At 45.6% G+C, this 15,164-nt stretch overlaps 1 protein-coding gene across 1 annotated transcript in view; it reads left to right on the top strand.

Annotated features, from left to right (window-relative positions):
* The window catches only part of LOC143975198 (EF-hand calcium-binding domain-containing protein 6-like), a 159,004-nt gene that overhangs the window by 117,131 nt on the left and 26,709 nt on the right, over nucleotides 1-15,164 (top strand). The window contains exons 14-15 of the mRNA XM_077477308.1: nucleotides 6,464-6,557; nucleotides 9,208-9,332. Coding sequence (XP_077333434.1) covers nucleotides 6,464-6,557; nucleotides 9,208-9,332 — 219 coding nt within the window. The remainder of the gene's footprint in view (nucleotides 1-6,463; nucleotides 6,558-9,207; nucleotides 9,333-15,164) is intronic.

Below are 15,164 nucleotides of genomic sequence, written 5' to 3'. Positions count from 1 at the left end.
ATATAGATGAAATTGGGGTCTCTTATGCTTGATAATGCAAGTGATGGTGGGAGGAGTTCTGCAGAGTTAGCACATAATTTCCTTTCACTGTGCTAGCTTCTGCATCTCCCACAGGGAACCGCATTTCCCATGACTACTTATGCTTTCTATCATACTTAGTCTATTTTACATAACACATGCCCATCTAGCTGGGTTGGTGTGTGCTGCGTGTGTGTTATGTAAAACATAGCCTCAGCATGATCAAAGGTATATGACTGCCAGTGCTGCTGCAGCAATGCTCTCAGTTAAAGGTAGAATAGACAGGAACAGGCTGTATAAAGATAGTCTGGAGTAGGCGGAGCATAGGCAGGGCATATGCGGGAGTAGGCAGAACATAGGTGGGAGCAGGTGAAGCATGGGTGGGGGATTGTAGGCCGATCGTGAGGGGAGTGGGCAGAGTCTTGGCAGGACTTCTGTGTTGATTTGGATGCCGGGTTTTTCCTGGATAAAGGAGCAACTCTACCAATGATGTAATGATGGAACATTGTAGTCTGTACAATGCAAAAGGGGAAAATGGAGGCATTTAGAAACAGAGGAAGCAGCATTGTCTCCTGATTACAGGAAGTGAGCATGCGAGCTTTCAGCTGCAGGGGAAAAAGTTCAATATGTGAATTACTGTTATTTACAAAACAACCAGTAAGCATAGTTCTACTTTAAGGGTGGGGCAAAGTTAATATTTGCATGTTAATATTAGGGGTTAAATGTTGGGGTTTGCTTTAAGTTCATGTGAAAAAGTAGGATTTTTATAACAGCTAATCTGTAAAAGCCTTTTCTTGGAGTACATCGTGGCACACAGAGCCATAGTAATAACTATGTGAGTTATATAGGCCACCTTTAGGTGATAGATACTGGCATACCCTAAGACAGGAAGTTCACTCCCTATATAACACCTCCCATTACTGGGGGTACCTCCGTTTTTGTAGCAAAGCAATATACATGTATCCAAAGAGGGGAGGGACCTCTGTGTCCCGTGATGTACTCCAAGAAAAGGATTTTACAGGTAAGCTGTTTTAAAAATCCTATTTTCTGTATCGTAAATCACGGGACACAGAGCCATAGTAATAACTATGTGGGATGTCCCAGAGTAATTCTAACTGAGGGGAGCTAGACACAAACAAAAATAGGGTGCCATCAGACCTGAGGACCTATACTGCTGCCTGCAGCATACTGTGCTCAAATGCGACATCCTCATGCCTTTTTATATCCGCCTGATAGAATCTGGTGAATGTATGGACTGAAGACCAAGTTGCGGCCTTGCAGATTTGAGCCATGGAGGCTTGGTGATGCACTGCCCATGAATCACTAACAGCCCTGGTGGAGTGCGCTTTGATTTGAAAAAGTGGAATCTTCCTCCTCAAACCATAAGCTTAAACAATTACTTGCCGAATCCACTTAAAAATAGTAGATTTCAATGCTGCCTGTCCTTCTCTAGGACCTTCAGGCAACACAAACAAAACATCAGTTTTTCAAATCTGAGCAGTCGCCTTCAAGTAGACTTTGACTGCTCTCACTACATAGGGAGAATGTAGCGACTTTTCTTCTGTAGAACAGGGTTCTGGAAAAAATTAAGGTAGAACAATAACCTGGTTTAGATGAAAACCTGACACTATCTTTGGCAGAAAGCTAGGATAGGGACGCAATACCTTCTTATCCTTGTGAATAATTAAATACGGCTCTTTACAAGAAAGAGCATCCAACTCTGATACCCTTCTTGCAGAAGAAATGGCAAGCAGAAAAACTAACTTCCTTGTCAGAAGGATCAATGAAGTATGTTGTATTGGCTGAAAAGGCTGTTTTTGTAATACTGACAGAACTATATTCAAGTCCCAAGGTTTCAAGGGTGACCCAACCGGTGGATTAAGTCGCGTTACCCCTTGTATAAAACTACGGACCAGGGAATGTGAAGCAAGTGGTTACTGGAACAATATAGATAATGCTGAGACTTGGCCTTTGATGTACTCAAGGCCAGCTTCATCTCTAACCCTACTTTCAGATAGGCAAGGATTCCACCTATGACATACTTTCTAGGATGCCAACCCCTGGATTCACACCAGGAAACATATGCCTTCCAGACTCTACAATAAATGACTCTAGAAGCTGGCTTCCTTGCATTAATCAAGGTAGATATCACTGACCCTGAAAGCCCACGATTCTTCAGAATGTGGGTTTCAATAGCCAAACCGTTAAAATTTGTGTTTGTAGGGTAGGATGGAATACTGGTCCCTGTGAGAGCAGGTCTGGACGTGGTAGTGGGGTCCATGGGTCCCCTACTTCCATCCTTGCAATCTCTGCATACCAAGATCTTCTGGGCCATGCTGGAGCCACATGAATTACCAACTTCCTTTCCTGCTTGATCCTAAGAAGAAGTCGTGGTAGCAGTAGAATAGGAGGGAAGGCATAAATTTGTGAAAACCGATCCCACGGGGTCACTAAGGCATCCGTTCCGCATGCGAGTGGATCCCTTGTTCTTGACACAAAGTTGTTGACTTTGCTGTTGAACCTGGACGCAAACAGATCTACATTCGGGACCCCCATCTTTGGCATATAGCAAGGAAGATGTCGGGGGTGAAGCAACCATCCCCACGAGAACAACTGCTGGTGACTCAAGTAGTCTTCTCTATCCCTGGAATGAAGATTGCTGATATGCATGGCACATGCTTTTCTGCCAGGCTAGGATATGGTTCACCTCTCCCTGGGCTGCATGACTTTTGGTGCCCCTTTGGTGATTGATATAGGCCACTGCTGTGGCATTGTTAGATTGGATCCTGACAGGACAATTACGCAACCTGAATGTTCAGGCCCTCAGGGCCAAGCGCTCTGCCCAAATCTCTAGAATGTTGATGGGCAAGGTCCTTTCAGTTCTGGACCATTTCCCTTGGACAGTCGCCTCTCCAGGACTGCTCCCCAACCTGAAAGGCTGGTATCTGTTGTTACCACTTTCCAGGGAACTGGTATGAATTATTTCCCTTTCTGCAAATTTTTGGTTATCCACCACCAAAGGCGCACCTTTGGAGACAGGCGCATTGGAAAATTTAGAGCTTGGATCTTCTTATTCCAAGCAGATAGGATACTGTTTTGCAGCAGTCTTGAATGAAACTGAGCATAAGAACCAGATTTGAATGAAGCTACCATCTTTCCTAACAACCTCATGCAAAGACAAATAGAAGGATCCATCTTCGCCCTGAACACCTGAACCAGCTCCTTTATGGCACTGATCTTTGCCTGGGGCAAAAACACAATTTTCTGGGCTGTATCTACGATCAGACCCAAGTACTCTAGTCTTCTTAATGGTTTTAAAGATGATTTCTCTAGGTTTAGGATCCAACCTAGGTATTCCAGGAAGTTGACTGTGGTGACCATGCATTGGTCTAGCGGGCTACCAACTGGTCTATCAAGAGCAGGTCATCTAGTTATGCTATAATTGTTGTACCTTGAGCCTTTAATCTGGCCAGAGGAAGGGCCAGAACTTTTGTAAACACTTGGGGTGTAGAAGTTAGACCGAAAGGCAAAGCTACAAACTGAAAATTGAGCTTTTCTACCTCGAAACGTAGATATTTCTGACGAGCGGAGAAAATAGACACATGCAGGTATGCATCCTTGATATCAATTGACGCCAGAAGTTCTCCTCCTTGTAGGATGGAGACAACTGATCGGATTGATTCTATGCGAAAAGAGCGTTATTTCAGGAATCTTAATGAGCTAAAATGGGTCTGACATCTCCATTTGGTTTTGGTAGGGCGAAAAGGTTTGAATAAAACCCCAACCCCTGCTCTTTCATGGGGGCCACCATGATCACTTTTTGAGAAAAAAGTCAGTCTAATGCTTGAAAGAGAGACTTCTTTTTCTCTGGATCTTTGGCTGAGAAAACAAGGAGACTGGAACTCTTGGAACTATAGTTTGAAACCTAGAGTTATTGTGGAGAACATTCATCTGTTTCAAAACTCTTCCTGCCAGACTCTTGATGACTGCAGAAGTCTTCCCCCCACTCGAGCAAATGGGGGCACCCCTTCATAAAGAGGCTTTAGCATTCTGTCTTGTAGGTTTCCTTCCCCATGACTTCTTTTGTCTCTGGGGTTGACTCTGAGGTTTACCTCTTGAACATGACAGTGGAGGCTGTCGCGACTGCCTGGAGGCTGATGCCCCTGGTCCTGGAGAAGGAGCCTGTTTAAATGAGGGATGTTTATTCCTTCTCTTAACTGGCAAAAGGGTCTTTTTCCACTTGAAATTTTGTGGATGTATTTGTCCAAAATCATAGTACATAGCATCCCCAAACAACCGTTCAGCACAGAAAGGAGAAAAAACAGCCAGGAGTTTTTTGCATGGTGCTTCGGCTGACCAATTTTTCAACCATAATATTTTATGCATATACACCAGCCCAAGCATAAGGCATGAGACCTGAAGAATAGAATCTCTCATAGCGTCAACTGAAAAACATAAAGCTCCTGGCAGCTTGGCTAAATCCTGGGCCTGCTGATCAGGGATAACCTTGAGCACCTGTCTCAACTGGTCCCTCAAGGATTGACGTACACCAATTGTACCACTGCAGATTAAGTCACTGAACCTGCCAAAGAAAAATTGTTGAAATTCCAATTTCTTATCGGTTGGATCCCTAAGAATTTGAGGGTTCTCAACCGGACAAGTCAAACTTTTATCCACAGAGGATGTAGCCACGTCAATTGCTGGTATATCCCACTTTTAGTGAATTTTTCCTCAATAGGATAAAGTCCCGACAACTTTTTGGGAGGATAAAAATGCTTATCTGGGTGAACCCACTCAGAATACATAAGCTGTTCCAGCAAAGAATGGACAGGAAAGGCACGCAAAGCCTGAGGAGGTTTTAGTGAATTCATCCTCTCCTGCCCATTATTCCTCTGTTTAAGGGTCCTGGGCGGTAGAAGGGGACCCGTTGCGTTTTCTCCTATACTGGGCAGATGCGATTAAAAGCGGCTAAAACTTCCTCAGTAACATAGATCGGGGTTTAAACGTTGAAAACAATTGCTTGACGGACCCGATAGCTCACCCTGACTAGCCACCCCGGGTCTTTCAGGGGAGAAGAGGGGAGGATGGCATTGTAGAGCATTCCCACCGCGCCCCCCTTTTCAAAAAAAGAGTGTTTATGATCTGACTGGATCGGCATGTGGGGGGGATGGTGGAGAGGAGGAGAGCAGGAGGAAGAGAAGGAGAGCCGCTGCTGCTAAGGCCGTGGAAGAGGTAGCGGAGCGGCATACCACCGACCATCTTTGACTCCCTCTGCCTATTCCTGGAGAGGATAGAGAAACTCCTGTCCAGGTGGGGGGCGTTTTTGGAAAGAAAAAACCTCCAACATCTTACCAGAGGCTTGGGACTGCTTGGCTGGAGGAAACCAGCAGCTTCTGCTGACACAGAGCGAGATATGGGAAGCATGAACCAATTATGCTCTTTACAGCCCCCGGTGGCGACTTTTAGGCATGACAATATTTACTTTAAAGGAGAAAATCCATAAGAAAATTTTTAATTCCTTGGCAATCTCCACTTACCTTATCCTGCCACAGGATTCTGTGATAAAACCAAACAGACTCAATCTTCACCCCTAATGGTGGGCTCCATTAAAAAAACCTTCAAGGACCCTTTTTAATCAGGGTTCCACTCCCTTGGACCCATATAGCACCCTGCCAGGAAGCTTTATGGCTGAAAAAAACAAAGCACTGGATCCCAGGGTCCAACTCTCAAAAAGAGAAGCGTTACAGGCTAAACCTCATTTCTTCCACCACGAGGCCCGGGTACCATCCAATTCAGCCTGAAAAGACACTTTGGATGGATCCGGTTGCAAAGGCTTGCTCCAGCAAGGAATACTCCAGTGGAGCCTCTGCATAGCACATATTTACTCGAGACCAACACCTAAGACACTGGCGAAAAAACAGGTACTTCCAGTAATGGGAGGGGTTATATAGGGAGTGAACTTCCTGTCTTAGGGTGGGCCAGTGTCCATCACCTAAAGGTGGCCTATATAACCCACATTATTACTATAGTTCTGTGTCCCATGATGTACGATAAAGAAAAAACATACATGGGGACTTTTTTTTTAACCTGTATTTGGGCACTCAAACCGACTTACTAAGAAGAACTACTAAAATGGGAATGGATAGGAGCTTTTATTTCTGTCTCTGTCACTGTTAGGTCACTTGTGGCAAAATCTTTCTGAAGACACAGGCAGCAGTGCAAATCTGACACAAGTTGTAAACATAGATTTTAATGGCATCTCTGTTGTAAAGATGCACATGTGGAATTTAAAGTGATTGGCAATCTCAGCAATAGAGAACATTTAAAACCTAACATGGGTTCTAATTCTTAACAGTTTTTGCTTGAGGGAAACTTCTAAAGTGAATGTATCCTAGTATTATTATGTTATAAACATGGCCAGTAATACCATATTTTCTCTTTAAAGGCGGGGAGTGCCAAGCTTATTTGATGAACGGTCGGTAGGAATGTCTGCAGTGGAAGAGGAAAAAGAGCATGGACGTGGACGAACACCAGAACAAGTAACTATTTCGACTTTTTAAAATTTTAGATTTTATACAAAATGCATTATCACTGTCAATGTTGAAAGGGTTAATCCCAAAAGCAGAGTTCAAAATGACACCTTTTAGCATATAATTATTTCTATACAACGTTTAACCTATACACACAATTAGGCCACATGCTCATGGGTGCTTTGGCCCTTCGGCATCAAATCTCAATGGTTTCAGGTGCACAGAAGGCACAGGTGCAGCCTTCAGCCCTGCTGCCAGCAGTTTGTCAGAATCTATGACAGGCTAAAATACTCTGTCGCTGAATGCTGTCCCAAGTGGTAGACATGTTTAGAGCGAAATGGTTCATAATTTCCTGAACACATATGGCCCTAAATGCAAGTACTACTCGGTACATCATCAAACCACAGCTTTATTCAGCCTATCATAGATTTTGTCAGGCAGCAGGGCTGAAGGCTGCACCTGTGTCTCCAGATTCCTTGAAAATGGTGAGCTGTGATGTCGACAGGCCAAACCACCCATATGCATGAGGCCTTAGAGGGCAGCCAAGCAAGTTTCATTTTTAGAAGACCATGGTCAGAAATGTCAATCCTTTACTTCTGTTATAAAAGATTCATTAAAGAGTAGTTTAACAAAATCTGTGTTGTGAGGAATAGGGTTCTGATAGTCCTGGGTTACCTCTGAAAATACTATTTGTGCAACTGACATGTAAATCTTCTGACTTTAATACTTTGTGAATCACTGTTCCAAAGCAGGCATGCAGTCACTAAAGTCAAAGATAGGTCAAAACTCCAGATCTATTTTCATGCTTAAAGTCAGTAACTTAGGAAGTATTGAAGCCAATAAAAGTGATTGTGAACCCTTACATATACCCAGTGAAGTGACTAGCCTCAGTTGATACACAGAGATTAAACAAATCCTTCTACATCAATTGTACCTGTTTATCTGCAGCCTTTCCCCCTGTACAGCTATTTAAAGTGCATAATTTATACAGCTTTTCTGAGCTTCCAGAGGTGGGGGACAGGGATCTGACATCACACACTGCACAGTTCAGAGTGGAGAGCTGACTGTAATCTGAGACCTGAGTGGAGGGAATGGACACACACCCTTCTACACAATTTTATAGGGAAACATGCACAGCTGAAGCTGGAAATCATAGGCTCCCCTCCCCTTCCCCCTTGATTACTTGGAGCAGATATAACCTGCCAGAAGTGACAGATAACCAAGGAACAAGACTGTAGACAGAAATCACAATCTGTGCTTTGAATTGAGGCAAGTACACACTTTCGGAGGATATGCTTCGTTTATTTTTCATGTCAGAGTTTTACAACCAAATTAACTTAGTATTGCAGCCAGGTGAGTGGATTTGGGAAAGCCTAGGTCAGTTGTGGTAGAATCCATATTTTTTCTCAGAAAAAATGATAAAATGATTTTGTTGTGAAAAGTCATACCAAACTATTTCCACCACTAGGCCTTATGCACTGTCAAACATGTATTTACCGTGCCGATGTATAACACGCACCCCAAGTTTAGGGGGGAATTTAAGAAAAAACTTTTAGGAGGGAAGTTTAAGGAAAAAAACTTACATTTAAATGCCCATCAATGCAGCCTTGTCAGTGTCATTTGCAGCCTTGTCAGTCATTTATAGCCTTCCATTGCAGCCTTGTCAGTCATTTGCAGCCTTGCATTTAGCCTCGTCAGTCATTTGCAGGATTGCATTTAGTCTCAGTAGTCATTTGCAGTCTTTTCTGTGGCTTTGTCATTTAAAAACAGAGTGGCTGTCCTGTGTATCTCGGCGGGGCTCGGTAGTTCTCAGCCGCTCTCAGCGGCTTTCGGCCGCTCTCGGCTATTTTCAGCCAAAGTCAGCTATTCTCTTTCAGCTTTCCGAAAGCCGCCGAGAATGGCCGAGTGTGGCCGAAAATAGCCGAGTGCGACCGAAAATAGCCGGGAACGGCCGAAGATAGCGGGGAACGGCCGAGTGCGCCGAAAATACCCCCGTGGCCACAAAGAGGCAGAAAGGGTTAAAAATTGTGGGGAACACACACCCCCACTTTCCCTCTGATTTTAGGGGGGAAAAAAGTGCGTGTTATATGCCGATAAATACTGTATATTCATTTAGAGGTCATTTATGAACCCATTTAAATGTATGTACCTGTGTTAGTGCAGTCAGTTTAGTTGTGTTTAGAGAAAATAGAATTCTGCATATGGTTTGATTAGAAAATCTACATCCGGCTACATGCATGTAAACATGACTAAACATGACCAAACCTGCTTCAAAGCAGTAAGATCTAAACACAAGTGTTCTGGGAAGCAATACTTTTGTTCATACATCCCAGATAACACGTACTGCATTTTGAAAAGCTAAACACGAACGTTCTAGGTAGCCTTTTTGCCTTCCAGATTTGTCTTGGGATATTGAGGACCAGGGCTGAATTTATAATTCCTACCCCCTAGGTCGACTGACCCCATGAACACCAGAAGGTAGTTATTTTTTGTAGCATGCTTTTAGAGGTCGAAAGCTCTGTTTCCATTCTTCAAGCAGTGATCTGTAGATTCAAAAATCCTCCTTTTCTGATATAAAAAATGATATTAGATTTATATGATTTACTGTATATCACAACCTAAGAATAGATTATGTATATGATCTGATTACTTTTTTAAGCTCTTCAAGATTATTAAGAGTCTCGTCCATAAGAATTATGCAGCAGTAGAGAAAGCATTTGAGGATCTGGATGAAATTAATTCAAGACGCCTTACACAGGAGACCATGTACTTCCTTTTAAAGAGGTATGTATAGATGTTGGAAGCTGTGTAAACATACGCCTTTTTTGTATCTCCAGTTGACATACTTTCAGACAAAATATTAGATCAAACATTACCCTTTAAAAAAAATATTAGATCAAATTATTTAAGACAACCCATTACAAAGGTTTTTCTTGTAAATCTGTAATGTGAATGTCTCAGCATTCCGACAGCTGTCACAAATAATCCCCGTAATGTGTCTAATATGTTTACTTCCTTAGATTGTTAGTTCCATCTGGTGTCCATAGTTACCTAGTTAGTCTGGTTGAAAAAAGACCATCTAGTTCAACCATTAAAAGTGGAAAAAAATCCTAAAAAAAAAAAAAATCATATACAGTATACACAAGCCTATACCCACAGTTGATCCAGAGGAAGGCAAAACAATCCCCAGTAAAGCATGAACCAATTTGCTACAGCAGGGGGAAAATTCCTTCCTGATCTCCCCAGAGGTAATCAGATATTCCCTGGATCAACTTTACCTATAAATGGTAGTATCCGGTTATAATATGTACATTTAGGAAATAATCCAGGCCTTTCTTAAAGCAATCAACTGAGCTGGACAGAACTAGCTCTTGCGGGAGTCTATTTCCCATTTTCCCAGCTCTTACTGTGAAAAAACCTTTCTGTATTTGGATTGAATCTCTTTTCCTCCAGACATAAATTGTTTCTTCATGCTTCTTATCAGTTTGGTTGCCCTTCTCTGCACTTTCTCAAGTTCCCCCATATCCTTTTGAGAGCTGGTGCCCAAAACTGAACTGCATATTCCAGATGAGGTCTTACTAATCATTTGTGCAGGGGCAAAATTATATTTCTCTCTGCTAGGGATGAGCTGAGTGTTCGAGTCAAACCCATGTTCAACTCGAACACCGGCTGTTCGCCCGTTTGGCAAAACCAGAACATTATGGGCCACTCGCGCCAAATTCGAGTGGCGCTCACGGGCCATAATGCACTGCAGCATCGCCTGTGGCCAATTAGGGCCCCACACTAAATAAGGCTGCCTGCATGGTGGCCTTGCGTAGTTTGTTGCGGCTCATAGGGACAGATAGACGGAGAGACAGTGTCTTAATTTCCTTTGAAGCTATTGCAATTACAGTCGGTGCATTGTGCCCCCTGCACAGTGTACGCCTGAAGCTACCCCAGTTGCTGGAGTTGTTCTGGTCCTATGCCACAGGCAGCTGCAGCAGTTACAGTTGGGGTATTGTGCCACCTGCACAGTGTACACCTGAAGCTACCCCAATTGCTGGTGTTGTTCTGGTCCTATACCACAGGCAGCTGCAGCAGTTACAGTCGGTGAATTGTGCCACCTGCACAGTGTACACCTGAAGCTACCCCAATGTCAATGTTACGCAATACACTTAAAAGGCATTAGTCTATAAAATAGTCTTTACAGGTTGTTGAGCACTTGTGGGCAGCCAGTCCATAAAGCAAGAAGAGGCTCTAAAATTGGATCAAAACAAAAAAGAAAGAGAGACGACACCCTCTAAGTGCAGCAGATAGTTGACACAAATTTATTGTAATAAAGGGATTAAAAACACTCACAAAAGAGAGTAAAATGCAGGCATGAAATTGTTACTTCTTTAATCTACATTTCCCGGGTGGCAGAAGTCTCCTGTGCTGGTGTTCTTCAGATCCTATACCAGAGGCAGGCAGCTGCAGTAATTAGTCGGTGTACTGTGTCATCTGCTCAGTGTGCACCTAAAGCTACCCCAATTGCTGGTGTTCTCATCTCCCTGCAGGCCATTAGTTTGTCTGGAAGGCCAACAAGGAGAGGCAGACAGTCACGAGCCAATAAAAGAGGGCAAGCAGACTCTGTGTCTAGAGGCAACAGTGCTGGTCATGGACACAGTGCATCCTCATCAGCACGTGGTCATGGGACACGCTTGTCCTTATTTTTGGCAGCTGGACGTGTTGAGCCGCAACATGCAGAAGACTTGGTAGAGTGGATGACCAAGCCCTCCTCATCCTCTTCATCCTCTCTCACTGGCAAAGCAGCTGCCAACGCGGCCTCTTCCCTCGTTTCAATGGCATCAGTCCCTAGCCCCACCATGTCCTCCTCCTGAGGAGTCCCCCAAACTGTTTGAGAACAGTGTTGGGTACATGCTCCAGGAGGATGCCCAGCATTTTGAAGGCTCTGTTGATGATACCCAGCTAGAGGAAGGCAGTAGCATGAGCCCAGAGAGAGGGGATGCCCAAGAAGGACAGCAATCTGGCAGTCATGTTCCACCAGCTGCAGCATACTGCCAGGTTTGCTCCAGTAATTAGGAGGGAGGGGATCATGAGGTCACTAACTCCACGTAGGTACCTGATAGGAGAGAGGAGGAGGAGGAGGGGGCATATCTCCAACGAGGCAGGATGCTCTCCAGGAGCCAACTTAAGGGCAGCACACCAACTGAATCATACCGCAGAGCTCCGCCTGTGCACCACATGCTTGACCAGACATATGTTGACCTGCCATGCAGTTCGTTGGCAAGCGCACCTTAAAAACCCACACCAAAGAACAAAGCGGACCTCTCCTTGATCCTCATCAGCTGGGATCTCCAACCCCACTATATCTTCTTGTCCTCTCTGAAACCTGCACTGAGAGGAATGAAGGTGTAGAATTAGGTGTGTCACAGCCAAGTACTTGCGGGCAATCTGCTAGCGGTACACCGATGTCCGATTATACCAGGCAAATTTCCCTGCCCCAGCTGCTGGACCGTCGAAAGACGTTCACTCCCAGCCATCCACATGCCCAGTGGTTGAATGCTAGCTTGGCTAAATTGCTACCACTTCAACTGCTGCCTTTTCAGTTGGTAGACTCGGCCACCTTCCGTGAGTTGCAATGTGCGGTTCCTCAGTGGCAGGTTCCCAAACGCCACTTTTTCTCATGGAAGGCGATTCTGGCTCTCTACTGGCATGTGGAAGGCAATGTCCATGCCTCGCTTGACAGGGCGGTCAGCGGAAAGGTGCTTATTACTAGTGATGGACGAACTTCCGATGGGACGTTTCGCGAACGGGAAACGCGAACGGGAAACGCGAACGCGAACGCAGCCGATAGTTCGCGAACCGTAACGTTCGCGGCGGGCCCCATTGACTTCAATGGGAGGCGAACTTTACAAACCTACAGGGTCAAATTTGCAGCCACAAAATAATTACTAGCTGTGCACACATAGTCCCACCACATGGCCAATGACATAACACATGTATGAGGTAAATCTGGGATCGACAACTACAAGCATTCTTTTTTTATATGTAAAATTGTGACAATTCAGGACTGTGGAGCGCATTAAGGCAATGGAGGAGAGGGAAGGTCAGGGTAGGCAAAGAAGAGGGTGCAGGAGATGATCACCAGCACCGTGATATAGGGCACTGACACCTGCACCGTGATAGAGTGATCTGACACCAGCACCGTGATAGAGAGCACTGACATCAGCAGCGTGACATACAGCAATGACACCTGCACCGTGATAGAGTGATCTGAAACAAGCACCGTGATAGAGAGCACTGACATCAGCAGTGTGACATACAGCAATGACACCTGCACCGTGATAGAGTGATCTGACACCAGCACCGTGATAGAGAGCACTGACATCAGCAGCGTGACATACAGCAATGACACCTGCACCGTGATAGAGTGATCTGACACCAGCACCATGATAGAGAGCACTGACATCAGCAGCGTGACATACAGCAATGACACCTGCACCGTGATAGAGTGATCTGACACCAGCACCGTGATAGAGAGCACTGACATCAGCAGCGTGACATACAGCAATGACACCTGTACCATGATAGAGTGATCTGACACCGGCACCATGATAGAGAGCACTGACATCAGCAGCGTGACATACAGCAATGACACCTGCACAGTGATAGAGTGATCTGACACCAGCCCCGTGATAGAGAGCACTGACATCAGCAGCGTGACATACAGCAATGACACCTGCACCGTGATAGAGTGATCTGACACCAGCACCGTGATAGAGAGCACTGACATCAGCAGCGTGACATACAGCAATGACACCTGCACCGTGATAGAGTGATCTGACACCAGCACCGTGATAGAGAGCACTGACATCAGCAGCGTGACATACAGCAATGACACCTGCACCGTGATAGAGTGATCTGACACCAGCACCGTGATAGAGAGCACTGACATCAGCAGCGTGACATAAAGCACTGACACCAGTACCGTGATATACAGCACTGACACCTGCACCGTAAGCAGCCCCAGGAGTAAGTCAGCATAGCACAGGGATGGTGGGAGCCCCTCATAATGAGCATAGCACAGGGATGGTGGGAGCCCCTCATAATATGCACAACAGAGGTACAGCCCCAGGAGTAAGTCAGCATAGCACAGGGATGGTGGGAGCCCCTCATAATGAGCATAGCACAGGGATGGTGGGAGCCCCTCATAATATGCACAGCAGAGGAACAGCCCCAGGAGGAAGTCATCATAGCACAGGGATGGTGGGAGCCCCTCATAATGAGCATAGCACGGGGATGGTGGGAGCCCCTCATAATATGCACAGCAGAGGTACAGCCCCAGGAGTAAGTCAGCATAGCACAGGGATGGTGGGAGCACCTCATAATATGCACAGCAGAGGTACAGCCCCAGGAGTAAGTCAGCATAGCACAGGGATGGTGGGAGCCCCTCATAATAAGCAGCCCCAGGAGTAAGTCAGCATAGCACAGGGATGGTGGGAGCCCCTCATAATAAGCAGCCCCAGGAGGAAGTCAGCATAGCACAGGGATGGTGGGAGCCCCTCATAATGAGCATAGCACAGGGATGGTGGGAGCCCCTCATAATATGCACAGCAGAGGTACAGCCCCAGGAGTAAGTCAGCATAGCACAGTGATGGTGGGAGCCCCTAATAATGAGCATAGCACAGGGATGGTGGGAGCCCCTCATAATATGCACAGCAGAGGTACAGCCCCAGGAGGAAGTCAGCATAGCACAGGGATGGTGGGAGCCCCTCATAATGAGCATAGCACAGGGATGGTGGGAGCCCCTCATAATATGCACAGCAGAGGTACAGCCCCAGGAGTAAGTCAGCATAGCACAGGGATGGTGGGAGCCCCTCATAATAAGCAGCCCCAGGAGGAAGTGAGCATAGCACAGGGATGGTGGGAGCCCCTCATAATGAGCATAGCACAGGGATGGTGGGAGCCCCTCATAATATGCACAGCAGAGGTACAGCCCCAGGAGTAAGTCAGCATAGCACAGGGATGGTGGGAGCCCCTCATAATAAGCAGCCCCAGGAGTAAGTCTGCATAGCACAGAGATGGTAGGAGCCCCTCATAATAAGCAGCCACAGGAGGAAGTCAGCATAGCACAGGGATGGTGGGAGCCCCTCATAATGAGCATAGCACAGGGATGGTGGGAGCCCCTCATAATATGCACAGCAGAGGTACAGCCCCAGGAGGTAGTCAGCACAGCACAAAGATGGTGGGAGCCCCTCATAATAAGCAGCCCCAGGAGGAAGTCAAGTATGTGCAAGTATTTTATTCGTGTATTACACAACTATATACTGCACACCAAATAGTACACCTATACCAGTCCTTAAGGACCTTTGTGGAACTAGTAGGTTGTGATTAGCAGACTATACCTCACTCAACCCTATATACTGTAGTACACTATACCTTACCAGTCCTTATAAGGACCTTTGTGGAACTAGTAGGTTGTGATTAGCAGACTGTACCTCAGTCCCCATACTCATAAAGGACTACTGCAGCAGAAGGGCAGCAGTCAGCAGTAGTGCACCTCAACCCTATATATTGTGGACCTATACCAGTCCTTAAGGATTAGCATACTGTACCTCACTCAACCCTATATAC

Source organism: Lithobates pipiens, unplaced genomic scaffold, assembly GCF_037356315.1.
Source record: "Lithobates pipiens isolate NorthernLeopardFrog02 unplaced genomic scaffold, aLitPip1_a1.2 Scaffold_13, whole genome shotgun sequence".
NCBI lineage: Eukaryota > Metazoa > Chordata > Amphibia > Anura > Ranidae > Lithobates > Lithobates pipiens.
The sequence above is the reverse complement of the archived record's forward strand: the minus strand, read 5'-3'. Positions and strand labels throughout refer to the sequence as shown.